Here is a 22,570-nt window from a genome sequence, read left to right on the forward strand (position 1 = left end):
CAGGGAATTATGGACCGGTCAGCCTGACCTCAGTAGTGGGTAAAATGATGGAATCAATTATTAAGGATGTCATAGCAGCGCATTTGGAAAATGGTGACATGATGGGTCCAAGTCAGCATGGATTTGTGAAAGGGAAATCATGCTTGACAAATCTTCTGGAATTTTTTGAGGATGTTTCCAGTAAAGTGGACAAAGGAGAACCAGTTGATGTGGTATATTTGGACTTTCAGAAGGCTTTCCACAAGGTCCCACAAAAGAGATTAATGTGCAAAGTTAAAGCACATGGGATTGGGAGTAGTGTGCTGACGTGGATTGAGAACTGGTTGTCAGACAGGAAGCAAAGAGTAGGAGTAAATGGGTACTTTTCAGAATGGCAGGCAGTGACTAGTGGGGTACCGCAAGGTTCTGTGCTGGGGCCCCAGCTGTTTACATTGTACATTAATGATTTAAACGAGGGAATTAAATGTAGTATCTCCAAATTTGCAGATGACACTAAGTTGGGTGGCAGTGTGAGCTGCGAGAAGGATGCTATGAGGCTGCAGAGTGACTTGGATAGGTTAGGTGAGTGGGCAAATGAATGGCAGATGAAGTATAATGTGGATAAATGTGAGGTCATCCACTTTGGTGGTAAAAACTGAGAGACAGACTATTATCTGAATGGTGACAGATTAGGAAAAGGGAAGATGCAACGAGACCTGGGTGTCATGGTACATCAGTCACTGAAGGTTGGCATGCAGGTACAGCAGGCGGTTAAGAAAGCAAATGGCATGTTGGCCTTCATAGCGAGGGGATTTGAGTACAGGGGCAGGGAGGTGTTGTTACAGTTGTACAGGGCCTTCATGAGGCCACACCCTGGAGTATTGTGTACAGTTTTGGTCTCTTAACTTGAGGAAGGACATTCTTGCTATTGAGGGAGTGCAGCGAAGATTCACCAGACTGATTCCTGGGATGGTGAGACTGACCTATCAAGAAAGACTGGATCAACTGGGCTTGTATTCACTGGAGTTCAGAAGAATGAGAGGGGATCTCATAGAAATGTTTAAAATTCTGACGGGTTTAGACAGGTTAGATGCAGGAAGAATGTTCCCAATGTTGGGGAAGTCCAGAACCAGGGGTCACAGTCTAAGGATAAGGGGTAAGCCATTTAGGACCGAGATGAGGAGAAACTTCTTCACCCAGAGAGTGGTGAACCTGTGGAATTCTCTACCACAGAAAGTAGTTGAGGCCAATTCACTAAACATATTCAAAAGGGAGTTAGATGAGTCCTTACTACTCGGGGGATCAAGGGGTATGGCGAGAAAGCAGGAATGGGGTACTGAAGTTTCATGTTCAGCCATGAACTCATTGAATGGCGGTGCAGGCTAGAAGGGCTGAATGGCCTAATCCTGCACCTATTTTCTATGTTTCTATGTTTCTTAGGCGGTCCCTCGTATCGAGGATGACTTGCTTCCACACCAAAAAGGGATGAGTTCACAGGTGTTTCAATGAAGGACCTGACATTCCAGGTTCCGAACTACATATTGAAGGGAGTAAGATGCCTGTGCGTGGATTTTTTAACGTGTGGTGGCTGTTGCACACCAGCCACCACACGGGCTTGACTGAGCTCGGTCTTGTTCCAGCAGCAAAGATTAATCAAGACGACTGGAGACCAGCTTTGCTGCATGGACCCGGCTGGCCCATGCTGTCCCTGGGCCCTCGCCTCTTCTGGGCCCGGATCACATCTCTCTACAATCTCTCGCCGCTCCTTCGCCCGGACCTTGCCGCTCCTCTGCTGCTTGCCGCCTCTCCTGCTGTACCTGCCCCCATGCTCCAATCAGTGAACTTGATTTTCGTGACGTCCAATCCAGTCGCCCTTCTCCAAGTCGTCGCCCACCTGCACCAGCTCACACTGCTGCCTGAAGTGGCAGGTCGGGGCCATAAAACGAGCGGAGGTGCAGTGGTCCGGGAGCAGTGTGGAGGCATTTGCATATCAAAGAGACTAACACCTGATTCTGGCATGGGTAAAGGACGCCTCTTGTTTGTCCTTGCGCAATATGGCAGACGGTGCACTTCCGGTCATAAGTGTTTGCTCATTTCCTGCCTGCCATTTTGAAACTTTAGGAGGCCACGTAGAACCTGAAAAACGGGCATTACACATCCCAATTTAACTGCTGGTGTTTCTGAACAGTCTGAATCCAAACAACGTCCTTGTGAATTGGATCCAGACTGCCATTAAGTGCCTTTGTGAACTGATGTGTGGGGGTTGCTGGATGTGGGAGAGTCATTAGGGTAACTTTTGGCTAAGTATTGGTTTGTTGAAAATTCAAATGTCATTTCAAGATTAAAAATCTAAAGGAAAGGAAGGACTTGCATTTATATAGTACCTTTCACTTGATTTTCATTATTGGCTGTAAAGCATTTTGAATTAAGTACTTTTTGAAGTGCAGTCACTGTTGTAATGTTGAAATGCAGCAGCCAATTTGCACGCAGCAAGCTCCCACAAACAGCAATGTGATAATGACCAGATAATTTGTTTTTTTGCTGCGTTGATTGAGCGATGAATATTGGCCAGATCACTGGAGATAACTTCCTTGCTCTTCTTCGAAATCGTGCCATGGGATATCTTATGCCAACTTGAAAGAGCAGATGGAGCCTCGGTTTAACGTCTCATACGAAAGACACCATCTCTGACAGTGTAGCACTCCCTCAGCACTGCATTGGAGTATCAGCCTAGATTTGTGTGTTCGTGTCCCTGGAGTGGGACTTGAACCCACAACCTTCTGACTCCGAGGCGAGTGTGCTACCCACTCGGCCACAGCTGACACTATTCTGAAATATAAATGTGCTTAAAATTAATCAGATTGTATTATTTTTATTCGAGTTATGAATTTACCATGCAAGCATTGTGAATAGATCTTCATTGGCAAAGGTTGTGGGATCTATTTTCCTGAGGCCGTTGCCTAGGGAACACCTGTTTGGTGGTAAATGTTAGGAAACTGGCAGCAGAAGTCTGCGGCCTCTGGTCTCCGTCTCCTTTACTTTGCCCTGGGTATCTGGGGATTCTCCTGAAGCAGGGCTGTGCCCACAATATGCACTGATCAAGAGCTGCTATGAGCCTGGAATTGCGTTCCTTTTGTTATGCAGTAAGAGTGCCCAGATACCTGAAAAAGCTGACTGGACCTTGACTTTGAACAACTATTCACCAAGGTGAAGAAAGCCCTAAAAGATAAATGGCTGCATTTTTGTTGCAGGGACCTTTTGGATGTTTAAGTCAGGAGATCTTCTGGTTGCTGTTCTCAAAACTGCAGCCAGAATGTCTCACGACCAATGACCAGCTATGCAGCTGCTGCTTTTGCCGCTGTTCTCTGGTGCAAGGCCCTGCTGTTGTTTGAGGCTGCCCCAGGAGCATGACTGGACCATGTTCATTTTCTGGTGGATGAAATTTTGGTGTTTTGCAGCTTGTATAGGTGCAGTGCATTTTGGATGTGATCTGCTTGTCCAACACCTGGGCAAGAGGGAGCCAGAAAAATTGGCCCTGTAATCATTGCAAAGTTTTTCAGTCAAGCTTTTATTAATAAGGTTAATCAAGTAATGTAAATCATAACTCTTTACTAAGGCTACATTTAGAATATTTGCCATTTTCAGTGTCTTACCTTCACAGTAATAATGATGCATTGGAGACCGTTCACAGAAGGATGATTTGGAGACTCAGCGTGATGTTATGGAAAAGAAAGAAAGACTTGTATTTTATTTAGTGCCTTTCATGACCATCGGACGTCTCAAAGCGCTTTACAGCTAATGAAGTACTTTTTGAATGTCATCACTGTTGTACTGCTGCCGCAACAAAATCAACGCAAAGACCTGCAAAGAAAGCCCTATTCAACCAATGCCTCACGGCCAACTAGACGACTACCAATGAACCGGAGGTGCAGAGTGTCCATAGTGCCTGGTCATCCCTCAAGCCCACCAATTAACACTGGCGAATAGACTTTTGGTTACTCTACCAGAAAATACCAAGACTGGTTCGACGAGAACGACCAGGAGATCCAGGAGCTAATCAAACACGAGGCATTTTTGAACAGGAAACAACACCACAACTCGAGCAAAAGAAAGCAGATCTACAGGCAACTGAAGGTCGAGGTCCAACAAAAAACTCCGGACCCAAAGAACAGATGGTGGGTGGAAAAAGCACAGTAGATCCAGCAACTAGTTGATAATCATGACGTGCATGGATTTTTTTAGTGCAGTCAAGACCACCTACAGCCCAAGCACTCAAGGTCCTATTCCACTGAGAGCCAAGAGTGGAGAGGTGCTCATCAAGGACAGAGCAGCAGTCAGTGCCCGCTGGAAGGAGCACTTCAAGGATCTCCTCAACCAAGACTCTGTCTTTGACGTGAGTGTCCTTGACTCCATCTCACAGCATGCTACCTGTCACCACCTTGCCACAATCCCAGCCCGGCATGAGGTTGAAAAGGCCATCTGACAACTTAAAAAACAACAAGGCCTCAGGAGCAGATGGAATCCCCACCGAAGGACTAAAGCATGGCGAAGTACTCTTGGCACAAATCCATGACTTCATCTTATCTGGAAGGAGGAGAGCATGCTAGGGGATCTCAGCGATGCCGTAATCGTGACCATCTTCAAGAAAGGTGATGAGTCCAATTGCGGTAATTACAGAGGAGTTTCCCTGCTGTCTGCTGCAGGGAAAATCATCGCAAGAATCCTCCTCAATCATCTCCTCCCTGTGGCTGAAGAGCTCCTCCCAGAATCGCAATGCGGATTCCGCCCACTAAGGGGCACAATGGACATGATTTTCACCGCGCGGCAAATCCAAGAAAAATGTAGGGAGCAGCATCAACCTCTGTTCATAGTTTCCTTTGACCTCACAAAGGCCTTTGACCGTGTCAACCGTGAGGGATTATGGAGTGCCCTCCTCAAATTCGGCTGCCCTCAAAAAAATTTGTCACCATCCTCCACCTACTTCATGACGACATGCAAACCATAAGTGCAGACCAGATCAAGCAAGGCTGTGTCTTCGCCCCAACGTTCTTCTTCTCAATCTTCCTTGCTGCAATGCTTCATCTCACCCATAACAAGCTGGAGTAGAGTTAATCTATAGGACAAGCGGGAAATTGTTCAACCTCCGACACCTCCAGGCCAGATCCAAGGTTGTTCCAACCTCCATCATTGAATTACGTGCAGATGACACTTGCGTTTGTGCACATTGAGTCTGAACTCCAAACCATCGTTAACACCTTCACTAAAGCGTACAAGAGTCTTGGCCTTACATTAAACACCTGTAAGACAACCTGTCCCTGCCACACAGCACTGTTCCCTGATTATCAAGATCCATGACGAGACCTTGGACAATGTGGACTACTTCCCATACCTTGGCAGCCTACGATCAGCAAGGACACACATCGATGACTAAGTCCAACACAGTTTTCAGTGTACCAGTGCAACCTTCGGCCGCCTGAGGAAAAGAGTGTTCGAAGACCAAGATCTCAAACCCAGCACCAAACTCATGGTCTTCAGAGCAGTAGTGATACCTGCCTTCCTATATGCTTCAGAGACATGGACTATGTACAATATGCACCTCAAAGCATTGGAGAAGTATCACCAACGCTGCCTCTGCAAAATCCTGCAAATTCATTGGCTGGATATGCGCACAGACGCCAGCGTTCTCTCTCAGGCCAACATTGAGACATTGACCACGCTCGATCAGCTCTGATGGATGGGCCACATTGTCCGCATGCCCAATACTAGACTCCTGAAACAAGCACTCTACTCCGAGCTATGTCATGGCAGGTGAGCCTCAGGAGGGCAGAGAATATGCTTCAAGCACTCCCTCAAAGCCTCCTTGAAAAAAGTGTAACATCCCCACCAACTCTTGGGAATCCCTGGCCCAAGACCGCTCAAAATGGAGGAGAAGCATCCGAGAAGGCGCCAAACACCTAGTCTCTCCGCCGGGAACACACGGAAGGCAAGTACAAACAGCGGAAGGAGCATATGACAAATCAAGCACCCCACCCACCCGTCCCTCCAAACAACATGAATTAACTGTGCAAATAGATGTTAACAGATATGATGTGATTGGGATTACAGAGACATGGCTCCAGGATGATCAGGGCTGGGAACTCAACATCCAAGGTTATTCAACAATCAGGAGGGATAGAATAAAAGGAAAAGGAGGTGGGGTAGCATTGCTGGTTAAAGAGGAGATTAATGCAATAGTTAGGAAGGACATTAGCTTGGATGATATGGAATCTATATGGGTAGAGCTGCAGAACACCAAAGGGCAAAAAACGTTAGTGGGAGTTGTGTACAGACCTCCAAACAGTAGTAGTGATGTTGGGGAGGGCATCAAACAGGAAATTAGGGGTGCATGCAATAAAGGTGCAGCAGTTATCATGGGTGACTTTAATATGCATATAGATTGGGCTAACCAAACTGGAAACAATACGGTGGAGGAGGATTTCCTGGAGTGCATAAGGGATGGTTTTCTAGACCAATATGTCGAGGAACCAACTAGGGTGGGAGGCCATCTTAGACTGGGTGCTGTGTAATGAGAGAGGATTAATTAGCAATCTCGTTGTGCGAGGCCCCTTGGGGAAGAGTGACCATAATATGGTGGAATTCTACATTAGGATGGAGAATGAAACAGTTAATTCAGAGACCATGGTCCAGAACTTAAAGAAGGGTAACTTTGAAGGTATGAGGCATGAATTGGCTAGGATAGATTGGCGAATGATACTTAAGGGGTTGACAGTGGATGGGCAATGGCAGACATTTAGAGACCGCATGGATGAACTACAACAATTGTACATCCCTGCCTGGCGTAAAAATAAAAAAGGGAAGGTGGCTCAACCGTGGCTATCAAGCGAAATCAGGGATAGCATTAAAGCCAAGGAAGTGGCATACAAATTGGCCAGAAATAGCAACGAACACGGGGACTGGGAGAAATTTAGAACTCAGCAGAGGAGGACAAAGGGTTTGATTAAGGCAGGGAAAATAGAGTACGAGAGGAAGCTTGCAGGGAACATTAACTCGGATTGCAAAAGCTTTTATAGATATGTGAAGAGAAAAAGGTTAGTAAAGACAAACATAGGTCCCCTGCAGTCAGAATCACGGGAAATCATAACGGGGAACAAAGAAATGACAGACCAATTGAACAAGTACTTTGGTTCGGTATTCACTAAGGAGGACACGGACAACCTTCCGGATGTAAAAGGGGTCAGAGGGTCTAGTAAGAAGGAGGAACTGAGGGAAATCCTTATTAGTCGGGAAATTGTGTTGGGAAAATTGATGGGATTGAAGGCCGATAAATCCCCAGGGCCTGATGGACTGCATCACAGAGTACTTAAGGAGGTGGCCTTGGAAATAGCGGATGCATTGACAGTCATTTTCCAACATTCCATAGATTCTGAATTAGTTCCTATGGAGTGGAGGGTAGCCAATGTAACCCCACTTTTTAAGAAAGGAGGGAGAGAGAAAACAGGGAATTATAGACCAGTCAGCCTGACATCGGTAGTGTGTAAAATGATGGAATCAATTATTAAGGATGTCATAGCAGCGCATTTGGAAAGAGGTGACATGATGGGTCCAAGTCAGCATGGATTTGTGAAAGGGAAATCATGCTCAACAAATCTTCTGGAATTTTTTGAGGATGTTTCCAGTAGAGGGCACAAGGGAGAACCAGTTGATGTGGTGTATTTGGACTTTCAGAAGGCTTTCCACAAGGTCCCACACAAGAGATTAATGTGCAAAGTTAAAGCACATGGGATTGGGGGTAGTGTGCTGACATGGATTGAGAACTGGTTGGCAGACAGGAAGTAAAGAGTAGAAGTAAATGCGTGCTTTTCAGATAATGATGTGGACAAGGGGATTGAATGTAGTATCTCCAAATTTGCGGATGACACTAAGTTGGGTTGGCAGTGAGAGCTGCGAGGAGGATGCTATGAGGCTTCAGAATGACTTGGATAGGTTAGGTGAGTGGGCAAATGCATGGCAGATGAAGTATAATGTGGATAAATGTGAGGTTATCCACTTTGGTGGTAAAAACAGAGAGACAGACTATTATCTGAATGGTGACAGATTAGGAAAAGGGGAGGTGCAACAAGACCTGGGTGTCATGGTACATCAGTCATTGAAGGTTGGCATGCAGGTACAGCAGGCGGTTAAGAAAGCAAATGGCATGTTGGCCTTCATAGTGAGGGGATTTGAGTACAGGGGCAGGGAAGTGTTACTACAGTTGTATAGGGCCTTGGTGAGGCCACACCTGGAGTATTGTGTACAGTTTTGGTCTCCTAACTTGAAGGACATTCTTGCTATTGAGGGAGTGCAGCGAAAGTTCACCAGACTGATTCCCGGGATGGCGGGACTGACATATCAAAGACTGGGCTTGTATTCACTGGAGTTCAGAAGAATGAGAGGGGATCTCATAGCAACGTTTAAAATCCTGACTGGTTTAAACAGGTTAGATGCAGGAAGAATGTTCCCAATGTTGGGGAAGTCCAGAACCAGGGGGCACAGTCTAAGGATAAGGGATAAGCCATTTAGGACCGAGATGAGGAGAAACTTCTTCACCCAGAGAGTGACGAACCTGTGGAATTCTCTACCACAGAGAGTTGTTGAGGCCAATTCACTAAATATATTCAAAAAGGAGTTAGATGTAGTCCTTACTACTAGGGGGATCAAGGTGTATGGCGAGAAAGCAGGAATGGGGTACTGAAGTTGCATCTTCAGCCATGAACTCATTGAATAGCGGTGCAGGCTCGAAGGGCCGAATGGCCTGCTCCTGTACCTATTTTCTATGTTTCTATGCCCTACCTGTGACAGAGGCTGTCGATCCCGCATTGGTCTCATCAGTCACCTTAGAACTCATTTTAGTATGGGAGCAAGTCATCCTCGACTCCGGGGAACTGCCTAAGAAGAATGTGGGAAACGCGGTAGCCAATTTGCGCACAGCAAGCTCCCACAAACAGAAATGTGATAACCTATTTTTGATACATTGATTTCAGGGATAAATATTGGCCAGGACACTGGGGATAACTTCTGCTCTGAATCAAAATAATGCCATTGGATCTCTTGCATCCACCTGAGTGCAGATGGGGCCTCGGTTTAATGTCTCATCTGAAAGATGTCACCTCAGACAGTGCAGCGCTCCCTCAGCACTGCACTGGAGTGTCAGCATAGATTTATGAGCTCAAGTTCCTGGAGTGGGACTTCTGACTCCGAGGCAAGTATGCTGCCCTCTAAGCCATAGCTGACACTATAAAGACAGCTTGTTTTTGTGAGCGTAAGAAACATCGATTCAGTATGTGATCTAGCTATTTATAATGATGAGGGCATGGGTTATGTAGATAAATTTACTTGACTGGAAAACACACACAAAATTTTGAAGCTTTAAGTAGTGTTCTCAACCCTCCTGCTTTGGGCGGGAGTCTCCCGAGAGCTGCTGCTGGTGATTTGTGAGAAATGGTCCTTGTGTGTGTGGCTGGTGCACGCGCCATCCCCTGGCTGTCCTGGCTTGCAATCAAACTGGATTTTCTGAGCCCTGCTATTCTGAATCACTGCTTCATTGCAACTTTTGAGGATGATGCTATCGCGGTTAATGAAAATCGTCTGCAAACTCCGCGTGTCCGGAGAGAGCAACTAAGGTGGGGTGGGGGCTGGAGAGGGAGAGCAACTGAAAGGAGGGACGAGAAACATACACTTGGGAGGGAAGGAGGGGAGACAAACACAAACTGGTGAGGGAAGGAGGGGAGATGAACACAAACTGGTGAGGGAAAGGGAGAGACAGCAAATCAAAATGGAAAGGGAGAGAGAACAACAGAAATTTGGCGCAATACCAACTGGAGAGAAGGAGAGTTCCTATTGGCCTCTGATGTGCACTGTTGTACAATGTGTTTTATTATGGGAGTTGGGCAGCTTTGGTGTCATAAGAACCTAAGAACATAAGCAATAGGAGCAGGAGTAGGCCATTTGGCCCCTAAAACGTGCTCTGCCATTTAATAAGATCACTGCTGATCTGACCTTGGGCTCAGCTCTACTTCACTGCCAGCTCCCCATAACCCTTCATTCCCTTATTGCTCAAAAATCTGTCTATCTTCACCTTTAAATATATTCAATGATCCAGCCACCACAGCTCTTTGGGGCAGAGAATTCCACAGATTTACGACCCTCAGAGATGACATTTCTCCTCATCTCAGTTCTAAATGGGCAACTCGTTCTTCTGAAACTATGCCCCCAGTTCTAGATTCCCCCACAATTGGAAACATCCTCTCTGCATCTACCTTGTCAAGCCCTCGTAGTATCTTATATGTTTGAATAAGATCACCTCATTCTTCTAAACTTCAATGAGTATAGGCCCAACCTGCTCAACCTTTCTTCATAAGTCAACCCCTTCATCTCAGGAATCAACCTAGTGAACCTTTGATGAATGCTTCCAATGCAAATATATCACTCCTTAAATAAGGAGACCAAAACTGTGTGCAGTACTCTAGGTGTGGTCTCACCAAAACCCTGTATAGTTGTAGCAGAACATCCCAGCTTTTATATTTCATACCGCTGCTATAAAGGCCAACATTCCATTTGCTTTCCTGATTACTTGTGTTGTGTATCTGTAAAGTATGCACTCCCATGTTCCACCACAAGGGAGCTCATCCCCTGAAGTCCCAAGGCATCCCAGCATCCCTTGGGGGCACTATATAAGCCGGCCCTTAAGGCCTGTTCCTCACTCTGGAGTGTCTTATTAAAGACTGAGGTCACTGTTACTTTAACCTCCTTTTGTGCAGCCTCATCTGTGTTAGGAGCACAATAACTTGCATACTAACTTTTTGTGTTTCATGCACAAGGACCCCCAGGTCCCTCTGTACTGCAGCACTTTGCAATTTTTCTCCATTTAAATTATAATTTGCTCTTCTATTGTTTTTCTGCCAAAGCGGATAACCTCACTGTTATATATGTGGACTTGTATTTACTCTGTGCAGCCACCAGAGGGCTCATCCCCTGGAGTCCCAAGGGATCCCATAATCCCTTGGGAGCACAGGTATTTGAGGAGGCTTCACAGGTTGGAGAGGCACTCTGGAGACCTGCAATAAAAGACGAAGGTCACACTTTTTTTTTACTTTTGAGCTCACAGTATTCAGTCTGACTCTCTCCATACACAACAACTGGCAACAAGATATAGATAGCAAATCCAAAGATGCAGAGAACAGTGGACATCCTGGAGAAATTTTCAGAGGGAGATGATTGGGAAACTTTTGTGGAGCGACTCGACCAATACTTCGTGGCCAATGAGCTAGATGGGGAAGAGAGCGCTGCCAAATGAAGGATGATCTTCCCCACCGTCTGTGGAGAACTAATGTATGGCCTCATGAAGGAATCTGCTCACTCCAGCGAAACCCACGGAGAAATCGTACCACGATTTGTGCACACTGGTCCGAGAACATTTAAACCCGAAGGAAAGTGCTCTGATGGTGAGGTACCGGTTCTACACCTACAAAAGGTCTGAAGGCCAGGAAGTGGCGAGTTATGTTGCCGAGCGAAGACGCCTTGCAGGACATTGCGAATTTGAGGGACATTTGGAGCACATGCTCAGAGACTTTTTCTTACTTGGCATTGGCCACAAAACCATACTTCGCAAACTTTTGACTGCAGAGACCCCAACCTTGAGTAAGGCCATAGCAATAGCCCAGGCGTTCATTGGCACCAGTGACCATACAAAGCAAATCTCTCAGCGCACAAGTGCTGCTACAAGTACTGTGAACGAAGTGATGTTGTTTTTGAATTGTAACATACAGGGCAGGTCACACAAACCTGCAGCTGCATGTCCGCAGATGTCTGAGTCCACCATCAAGGGTGATGAATGCAAGGCCATTAACACCTTGTTGGCGCTGCGGGGGTGATCATCGTTTCCATTCGTGCTGATTTAAAGAGTACGTTTTCAAGGGCTGTGGAACAATGGGACACCTCCAATGAATGTGTAGGTGAGCTGCAAAGCCTGTTAAACCTGGAAACCACACCATGTTGCAGAGGAGGACAGATCCACGGAGGATCACAATGAACCAGAGCCTCAGATTGGGGAGGCAGCGGTACATGGGATGCACACATTCACCACGAATTGTGTCCCGATAATGTTGAATGTTGAACTAAATGGGCTCCCGGTGTCAATGGAGCTGGACATGGGTGCGAGCCAGTCCATCATGGGCAAAAAGAATTTCGAAAGGTTGTGGTGCAACAAGGCCTCAAGGCCATTCTTAACTCCAGTTCGCACGAAACTAAGAACTTACACTAAAGAACTGATTCCTGTAATCGGCAGTGCTACCATACAGGTCTCCTACGATAGAGCAGTGCATAAGTAACCGCTCTGGATGGTACCGGGCGATGGTCCCACGCTGCTCAGCAGGAGCTGGCTGGGAAAGATACACTGGAACTAGGAGGACGTCCGAGCGCTATCGCCCGCTGACGACACTTCGTGTGCCCAGGTCTTAAACAAATTTCCTTCGCTGTTCGAACCAGTCATCAGGAAATTCCAAGGAGCAAAAGTGCAGATCCACCTAATTCCGGGAGCATGACCCATCCATCATAAGGCGAGACCAGTACCATACATGATGAGAGAAAGGGTAGAGATCGAGCTAGACCGGCTGCAAAGAGAGAGCATCATTTCACCAATCGAGTTCAGCGAGTGGACCAGTCCTATCGTCCCAGTCCTCAAGGGAGACGGCACCGTCAGAATCTATGGCGATTACAAAGTAACTATCAATCGTTTCTCCCTGCAGGACCAATACCCACTACCAAAGGCCGATGACCTCTTTGCAACGCTGGCGGGAGGAAAGATGTTCACGGAGCTGGAACTGACTTCAGCCTACATGACGCAGGAACAGGAGGAATCGCCGAAGGCCCTCACCTGCATCAACACGAGAGTAAAGGGATAAATACCAATGCATCGGCGCGCGTCCAGAGATGGGCGCTCACGTTGTCCGCATACAACTATGCCATTCACCACAGGCCAGGCACAGAAAACTGCACCGATGCTCAGTAGGCTGCCATTGCCAATCACAGGGATGGAAATGGCACAGCCCGCAGATCTAGCCATGGTTATGGAAGCATTTGAGAGTGAGCTATCACCCATCACTGCTCGGCAGATCAAAACCTGGACAAGACAGGATCCCTTATTATCTCTAGTCAAAAGCTGTGTGTTTCACGGGAACTGGTCCAGTGTCCCAGTGGAAATGCAGGAAGCGATAAAGCTGTTCCAGCGGCGCAAAGATGAAATGTCTATACAGGCAGACTGCCTTCTGTGGGGCAACGAGTAGTGGTCCCCAAGAAGGGCAGAGACATCTTCATCAATGACCTCCACAGTACCCACCCAGGCATCGTAATGATGAAAGCGATAGCCAGATCCCACGTGTGGTGGACTGGTATCGATGCAGACTTAGAGTCCTGCTTTCACAGATGTAATACATGCTCGCAGTTAAGCAATATACCCAGGGAGGCGCCGCTAAGTTTATGGTCTTGGCCTTCCAAACCATGGTCTAGGGTACACGTTGAGTATGCAGGCCCGTTCTTGGGTAAAATGTTCTTGTGATTGTAGACACATACTCGAAGTGGATTGAATGTGAGATAATGTCGGCTAGCACGTCCGCTGCCACTACTGAAAGCCTGCTGGCCATGTTTGCCACTCGCTGCTTACCCGATTGTCCTGGTGAGCGACAACGAGCCATGTTTTACCAGTGCTGAGTTCAAAGAATTCATGACCTGTAACGGGATCAAACAGGTCACATCTGCCCTATTTAAACCAGCGTCCAATGGTCAGGCAGAGAGAGCAGTACAAACAATCAAGCAAGGCTTGAAGAGGGTAACTGAAGGCTCACTGCAGACTCGCCTATCCCGAGTCCTACTTAGCTACTGCACGAGACCCCACTCACTCACTGGGATCCCAACTGCTGAACTGCTCATGAAAAGAGTACTTAAGACAAGGTTCTCGTTGGTTCACCCTGATCTACATGAACAGGTGGAGAGCAGGCGACTTCAACAAAGTGCATACCATGATAGTGCAAATGTGTCACACGAGATTGAAATCAATGATCTTGTATTTGTATTAAATTATGGGCAAGGTCCCAAGTGGCTTCCCGGCACTGTCGTGGCCAAAGAGGGGAGCAGGGTGTTTCGGGTCAAACTTTCAAATGGACTCATTCACCGGAAACACTTGGATCAAATCAAACTCAGATTCACGGACTATCCTGAGCAACCCATCTTGGACCGTACCATTTTTGATCCCCCAACATACACACCAGTGGCAACCGGCACCGTGGTTGACCATGAAGCAGAACCCATCATCCACAGCAGCCCTGTAGGGCCCAACACATTAGGCAGCCCAGCAAGGCCAGCTGCACAGCAGCCCAGCAAGGGCCCAACAAATGATTCAACAACACCAGCTTTCACATCGAGACGATCAACCAGGGCAAGAAGGGCCCCAGATCAACTCACATTGACTTTGGGGGAGGAGGGAGGGGGAAAAGAGTGTTGTTATATATGTGGACTTGTATTTACTCTGTATAGCCGCCAGAGGGCTCATCCCCTGGAGTCCCAAGGGATCCCATAATCCCTTGGGAACACAGGTTTTTAAGGAGGCTTCACAGGTTGGAGAGGCACTCTGGAGACCTGCAATAAAAGACTAAGATCACACTTTACTTTGAGCTCAGTGTTCAGTCTGATTCTTTCTCCATACACAACACTCACATTTTCCCACATTATACTCCATCTGACAACTTTTTGTCCACTCACTTAGCCTGTTTATATACCTTTGCAGATTGTTTGTGCCCTCCTCACAATTTGCTTTCCCACCCATCTTTGTATCATCAGCAAACTTGGCTACATTATACTCGGTCCCTTCATCCAACTCATTAATATAGATTGTAAATAGTTGAGGACGCAGCACTGATCCCTGCGGCACACCACTAGTTACTGGTTGCCAATCAGAAAATGAACCATTTATCCCGACTCTGTTTTCTGATAGTTAGCCAATCCTCTATCCAAGCTAATATATTACCCTCAATCCCGAGAGCTTTTATTTTGTGCAGTAATCTTTTATGTGGCACCTTATCGAATGCCTTCTGGAAATCCAAATACGCCACATCCACTGGTTCCCCCTTATCCACCCTGCTCATTACATCCTCGAAGAACTCCAGCAAATTTGTCAAACATGATTTCCCTTTCATAAAACCATGCTGACTTTGCTTGATTGAATCATGCTTTTCCAAATGTCCCGCTACTGCTTCCTTATTAATGGACTCCAGCATTTTCCCAACGACAGATGTTGGGCTAACTGGTCTATAGTTTCCTGCTTTTTATCTGCTTCCTTTTTTAAATAGGGGTGTTACATTTATGGTTTTCCAATCCGCCCCAGAATCCAGGGAATTTTGGTAGATTACCACAAATGCATCCACTATCTCTGCAGCCACTTCTTTTAAGACCCTAGGATGCAAGCCATCAGGTCCAGGGGACATGTCCGCCTTTAGTCCCATTATTTTACCGAGTACTACTTCATTAGTGATAGTTATTGTATTAAGTTGCTCCCTCTCTGTAGCCTCTTGATTATTCATTATTGGGATGTTTTTAGTGTCTTCTACCTTGAAAACCGATACAAAATATTTGTTCAACATCTCTGCCATTTCCCTGTTCCTCATTATTAATTCTGCAATCTCATCCTCTAAGGGACCAACATTTACTTTAGCCACTCTTTTTTTTTTTTTTCTTTTTATGTACCTGTAGAAACTCTTACTATCTTTTTATATTTTATGCTAGTTTGCTTTCATAATCTATCTTCCCTCATTTTTTAGTTGTTCTTTGCTGTCTTTTAATAGTTTCCCAATCCTCTGGCTTCCCACTAGTCTTGGCCACATTGTATGCCCTTGTTTTCAATTTGATACCATCCCTTATTTTCTTAATTAGCCACGGATGGTTATCCCTTCTTTTGGTCTTTCCTTCTCATTGGGATATATTTTTGTTGCGTGTTATGAAATATCTCCTTAAATGTGTGCCACTACTCATCAACCATCCCATACTTTAATCTGTTTTCCCAGTCCACTTTAGCTGTCCATTGCTGGTTTTTAAAAAATTCCCAATCCTCTGGACTCCCACTAATCTTGGCAACATAGAAAATAGGTGCAGGAGTAGGCCATTCAGCCCTTCGAGCCTGCACCGCCATTTAATAAGATCATGGCTGAACATGCAACTTCAGTACCCCATTCCTGCTTTCTCGCCATACCCCTTGATCCCCCTAATAGTAAGGACTACATCTAACTCCTTTTTGAATATATTTAGTGAATTGGCCTCAACAACTTTCTGTGGTAGAGAATTCCACAGGTTCACCACTCTCTGGGTGAAGAAGTTTCTCCTCATCTCGGTCCTAAATGGCTTACCCCTTATTCTTAGATTGTGACCCCTGGTTCTGGACTTCTCCAACATTGAGAACATTTTTCCTGCATCTAACCTGTCTGAACCCATCAGAATTTTAAACATTTCTATGAGGTCCCCTCTCATTCTTCTGAACTCCAGTGAATACAAGCCCAGTTGATCCAGTCTTTCTTGATAGGTCAGTCCCGCCATCCCGGGAATCAGTCTGGTGAACCTTTGCTGCACTCCCTCAATAGCAAGAATGTCCTTCCTCAAGTTAGGAGACCAAAACTGTACACAATACTGCGTGCAGTTTTGGTTTCCATATTTACGAAAGGATATACTTGCTTTTGAGGCAGTTCAAGAAGGTTCACTAGGTTGATTCTGGGAATGAGGGGGTTGACGTATGAGGAAAGGTTGAGTAGGTTGGGCCTCTACTCATTGGAATTCAGAAGAATGAGAGGTGATCTTATCAAAACTTATAAGATTATGAGGGGGCTTGACAAGGTGGATGCAGAGAGGATGTTTCCACTGATGGGGGGAAACTAGAACTAGAGGGCATGATTTTAGAATAAGGGGCCGCCCATTTAAAACAGAGATGAGGAGAAATTTCTTCTCTGAGCGTTGTAAATCTGTGAAATTCGCTGCCTCAGAGAGCTGTGGAAGCTGGGTCATTGAATAAATTTAAGACAGAAATAGACAGTTTCTTAAACGATGAGGGGTTATGTGGAGCGGGTTGGGAAATGGAGCTGAGTCCATGATCAGATCAGCCATGATATTATTGAATGGCGGAGCAGGCTCGAGGGGCCGTATGGCCTACTCCTGTTCCTATTTCTTATGTTCTTAGAATGTTTGTAGTGGGGACTGAAGACAATGGCTTTGGGTCTTCCTAATATTTAGTTGAAAGAAATTTATGCTTAGCCAGTACTGGGTGTTGGACAAGCAGTCTGACAATTTAGAGACCGTGAAGGGATCGAGAGAGATGGTGGTGAGGTCGAGCTGGGTATCATCTGCGTACATGTGGAAACTGGCGCTATGTTTTCGGTTGCTGTTGCTGAGGGGCAGCATGTAGATGAGAAATAGGAGGGGGCCAAGGATAGATTCTTGGGGAACACCAGAGGTAATGGTGCGGGAGCGGGACGAGAAGCCATTGCATGTGATTACGATTAGATAGGTAAGAATGGAACCAGGCGAGTGCAGTCCCACCCAGCTGGATGATGGTGGATAGGCTTTGGAGGAGGATGGTGTGGTCACCCATGTCAAGGTTCCAGACAGGTTACGAAGGATGAGGAGGGATAGTTTACCTTTGTCATAGTCACATAGGATGTCATTTGTGACATTGATAGCCGTTTCGGTACTGTGGCGGGGCGGAAACTTGATTGGAGGAATTCAAGCATGGAGTTCAAGGAAAGCTGGCCACAGATTTGGGAGGTGACAACACGTTCAAGCATTTTGGAGAGGAAATGGAGGTTGGGGATGGGTAGTTTGTAAGGACTGACGGGTGAAGCATTGTTTTTTTTGAGGAGATGGTGATGATGGCAGATTTGAAGGTAACAGTTCCCTCTCCTATCAGCTAACATGTGAGCCAGGAAGGGAAGTTGGGTGGTCAGCAGTTTAAGTGGGAATAGGTTCAAGGGAGCAGAAAGTGGGTCTCTTGGACGAGGTGAACTTGGGAAGGGTATGAGGGGAGATGGGAGAGATACAAGTTTGAACATTTTGCATTGAGTTTCTGAATCCAGGTTATTTATGTAAATTAGTAAACTTTTCCTTAGGCAGTCCCTCGGAGTCAAGGATAGAAACATATAAACATAGAAAATAGGTGCAGGAGTAGGCCATTCGGCCCTTCGAGCCTGCGCTGCCATTCAATGAGTTCATGGCTGAACATGCAACTTCAGTACCCCATTCCTGCTTTCTCGCCATACACCTTGATCCCCCAAGAAGTAAGGACTCCATCTAACTCCTTTTTGAATATATTTAGTGAATTGGCCTCAACAACTTTCTGTGGTAGAGAATTCCACAGGTTCGCCACTCTGGGTGAAGAAGTTTCTCCTCATCTCGGTCCTAAATGGCTTACCCCTTATCCTTAGACTGTGACCCCTGGTTCTGGACTTCCCCAACATTGGGAACATTCTTCCTGCATCTAACCTGTCTAAACCAGTCAGGATTTTAAACGTTGCTATGAGATCCCCTCTCATTCTTCTGAACTCCAGTGAATACAAGCCATATGTAAGTCCCGCCATCCCAGGAATCAGTCTGGTGAACCTTCGCTGCACTCCCTCAATAGCAAGAATGTCCTTCCTCAAGTTAGGAGACCAAAACTGTACATAATACTCCAGGTGTGGCCTCACCAAGGCCCTGTACAACTGTAGTAACACTTCCCTGCCCCTGTACTCAAATCCCCTCACTATGAAGGCCAACATGCCATTGGCTTTCTTAACTGCCTGCTGTACCTGCATGCCAACCTTCAATGACTGATGTACCATGACACCCAGGTCTCATTGCACCTCCCCTTTTCCTAATCTGTCACCATTCAGATAATAGTTTGTCTCTCTGTTTTTACCACCAAAGTGGATAACCTCACATTTATCCACATTATACTTCATCTGCCATGCATTTGCCCACTCACCTAACCTATCCAAGTCACTCTGCAGCCTCATAGCATCCTCCTCTCAGCTCACACTGCCTCCCAATTTAGTGTCATCCGCAAATTTGGAGATACTACATTTAATCCCCTCGTCTAAATCATTAATGTACAATGTAAACAGCTGGGGCCCCAGCACAGAACCTTGTGGTACCCCACTAGTCACTGCCTGCCATTCTGAAAAGCACGCATTTACTTCTACTCTTTACTTCCTGTCTGCCAACCAGTTCTCAATCCATGTCAGCACACTACCCCCAATCCCATGTGCTTTAACTTTGCACATTAATCTCTTGTGTGGGACCTTGTGGAAAGCCTTCTGAAAGTCCAAATACACCACATCAACTGGTTCTCCCTTGTCCACTCTACTGGAAACATCCTCAAAAAATTCCAGAAGATTTGTCGAGCATGATTTCCCTTTCACAAATCCATGCTGACTTGGACCTATCATGTCACCTCTTTCCAAATGCGCTGCTATGACATACTTAATAATTGATTCCATTATTTTACCCACTACCGATGTCAGGCTGAACGGTCTATAATTCCCTGTTTTCTCTCTCCCTCCTTTTTTAAAAAGTGGGGTTACATTGGCTACCCTCCACTCCATAGGAACTGATCCAGAGTCTATGGAATGTTGGAAAATGACTGTAAATGCATCCGCTATTTCCATGGCCACCTCCTTAAGTACTCTGGGATGCAATCCATCAGGCCCTGGGGATTTATCGGCCTTCAATCCCATCAACTTCCCCAACACAATTTCCCGACTAATAAGGATTTCCCTCAGTTCGTCCTTCTTGCTAGACCCTCTGATCCCTAGAGTGGATTTGCTTCCACTCTAATGAGTTCTCAGGTGACTAATGAGTCCAATGCGGGACCTCCAGTCTCTGTCATAGGTGGGGTAGACGATGGGTGGGGTGCTTGGGTTGTCGTGCGCTCCTTCCGCTGTTTGTGCTTGGCTTCTGTGTGCTCTTGGTGAAGAGACTCGAGGTGTTCGATGCCTTCCCGGATGCTCCTCTTCCACTTTGAATGGTCTTGGGTCAAGGATTCCCAGGTGTCGGTGGGGATGTTGCACTTTTTAGGAGGTTTTGAGGCTGCCCTTGAAACGTTTCCTCTGCCCACCTGGGACTTGCTTGCCTTGTCGGAGCTCTGAGTAGAGCACTTGTTTTGGGAGTCTAGTATCGGGCATGCGGATGATGTGGCCCATCCATCGCAGCAGATCAAGTGTGGTCAATGCTTCGATGTTGGGGATGTTGCATGACCACTGACGTTGGTGCACCTATCCTGCTGATCGATTTGCAAGATCTTGCGGAGGCAGTGTTGGTGGTACTTCTACAGTGCTTTGAGGTGCCTGCTGTATATAGTCCATGTCTCTGAAGCATATAGGAGGGCGGGTATCACTGCTGCTCTGTAGACCATGAGCATGGTGCCGGGTTTGAGGTCCTGGTCTTCAAACACTCTCTTCCTCAGGTGACCGAAGGCTGCACTGGCACACTGAAGGCGGTGTTGGACTTCATCATCGATTCTGCCTGCCCTTGTTGACAGTAGCTTTCCAAGGTATGGAAAATGGTCACGTTGTCCAAGGCCTTGTCATGGATCTTGATAACCGGGGGGCAATGCTGTGTGGCAGGGGCATGTTGATTGACAACCTTTATCTTACGGATGTTTAGTGTAAGGCCCATTCTCTCGTATGCTTTGGTGAAGGTGTTGACGATTGTTTGGAGTTCAGCCTCCAAGTGTGTGCAAACTGTAGTTCGATGACCGAGGATGGGACGACCTTGGATCTGGACTGGAGGCGACGGTGGTTGAACAATTTCTTGTTTGTTCTGTAGATTAGCTCCACTCCAGCGGGGAGCTTACTGAGGGTGCGATGGAGCATTGCAGCAAGGAAGATCGAGAAGAGCATTGGTGTGATGACACAACCTTGATCCCGGTCCGCACGTATATTGGGTCTGTGGTGGATCCATTGGTCAGCTTGTATGTCATCGTGAAGCAGGCGGAGGATGGTGACGAACTTTTGAGGCCAGCTGAATTTGAGGAGGACACTCCATAATCCCTCACGGTTGATCATGACGAAAGCCTTTGTGAGGTCAAAGCCGGCCATGCACAGAGATTGGTGCCGCTTCCTGCTTTTCTCTTGAATTTGATGTGCGGTGAAGATCATGTCCATTGTGCCCCTTAGTGGGCGGAAACCACACTGCGACTCTGGGAGGAGCTCTTTAGCCACTGAGAGAAGGTGGTTGAGGAGGATTCTTGCGATGTCTTTCCCTATGGCAGGCAGCAGGAAAACTCCTGTAATTACTGCAATCGGACTTGTCACCTTTCTTGAAAATGGTCACGATTACGGCGTCTGAGATCCCCTGGCATGTTCTTTCTTTCAAATAAGAGAAATGAGTTCATGGATTCGCACCAATAATGCTTCTCCGCCATTCTTTAGTGCTTCAGCGGGGATTCCATCTGCTCCTGAGGCCTTGTTGTACTTCAGTTGCCAGATGGCCTTTTCAATCTCCTGCAGGGCTCTGGTTGTGCTGAGATGGTGGTGGGTAGCATGCTGTGGGATGGAGTCGAGGACATTCACATCGAAGACAGAGTCTCAGTTAAGGAAATCTTCGAAGTGCTCCTTCTAGCAGGCACTAACTGTGTCTCTGTCCTTGAGTACCTCTCTGTTCTTGGCCCTTAGTGGGGTAGGACCTTGGGTGCTTGGGGCCGTAGGTGGTCTTGACTGTGCTAAAGAATCCACACACTTCATGGTTGACGGCTAGTTGCTGGATCTCCTGCACTTTTTCCACCCACCATCTGTTCTTTAGATCGAGTCTTATGTTGGACCTCGGCCTTCAGGTTATTTATGTAAATTAGAAATAGTAGTGGTGTGACACTGACTCCTGAGGCACTTCACACGATAGTTTTCCCCACCTCAGCATAACTTCTTTTAACTGCTATTTGTTGTTTCATACCCTATAGCCAGTTTCTTATGCTAAGGTGTACCCTGAATCCCCGCAGCTTTGACTTGAATTGATAGCCTTTTGTGTGGAGCTTGAGGTACATCGGGGGAGCGGGGGGTGAAATTGCTCTTGGGCAATAGTGCAAAACAGGCAATACCAATCAGCAGCCTGTTTTATAGCAATTCTATTTTCTTTTCCACAATATGGTGCAAAATGGGCTGCCTATTTGCTATCACCTATTTTGCGCTACTCCCCAAGACCAATTGCACCCCCTCCATGTCTTGGGGTTTTTCACTGTCGACTTGGGTTGTTACTTCCTCAAAAGTTGAGTTGATCAGGCAGGATCTTCCCCTTCTGGATACCTGTTGACTGTTGGTTACTAGGTTATTATTGTATAGGTAATTCTCAAGTTTATACCTGATGGTTGATTCCATTAGTTTACACAGAATAGAAGTATGACTAATAGGCCTGTGATAATAGACATGTTGAGTAATGAACAATTCTGTTTTAATAGCATAAGGGCATTCCAGTCTCCATATCTGCATCTCCATGCTTGTCTGTTTCTAACTGCCTGCAGTTTGGAAGAGGCAGCCCCTCATCTGTATAGGACTGC

The 22,570-nt window shown here is 46.5% G+C and overlaps 1 protein-coding gene across 1 annotated transcript in view; it reads left to right on the forward strand.

The window, feature by feature from the left end:
• The window catches only part of LOC139254225 (TGF-beta receptor type-1-like), a 101,826-nt gene that overhangs the window by 14,593 nt on the left and 64,663 nt on the right, over positions 1-22,570 (forward strand). The window contains exon 2 of the mRNA XM_070873656.1: positions 16,567-16,579. Coding sequence (XP_070729757.1) covers positions 16,567-16,579 — 13 coding nt within the window. The remainder of the gene's footprint in view (positions 1-16,566; positions 16,580-22,570) is intronic.

Source organism: Pristiophorus japonicus, chromosome 3 (assembly GCF_044704955.1).
Source record: "Pristiophorus japonicus isolate sPriJap1 chromosome 3, sPriJap1.hap1, whole genome shotgun sequence".
NCBI classification, from domain to species: Eukaryota; Metazoa; Chordata; class Chondrichthyes; family Pristiophoridae; genus Pristiophorus; species Pristiophorus japonicus.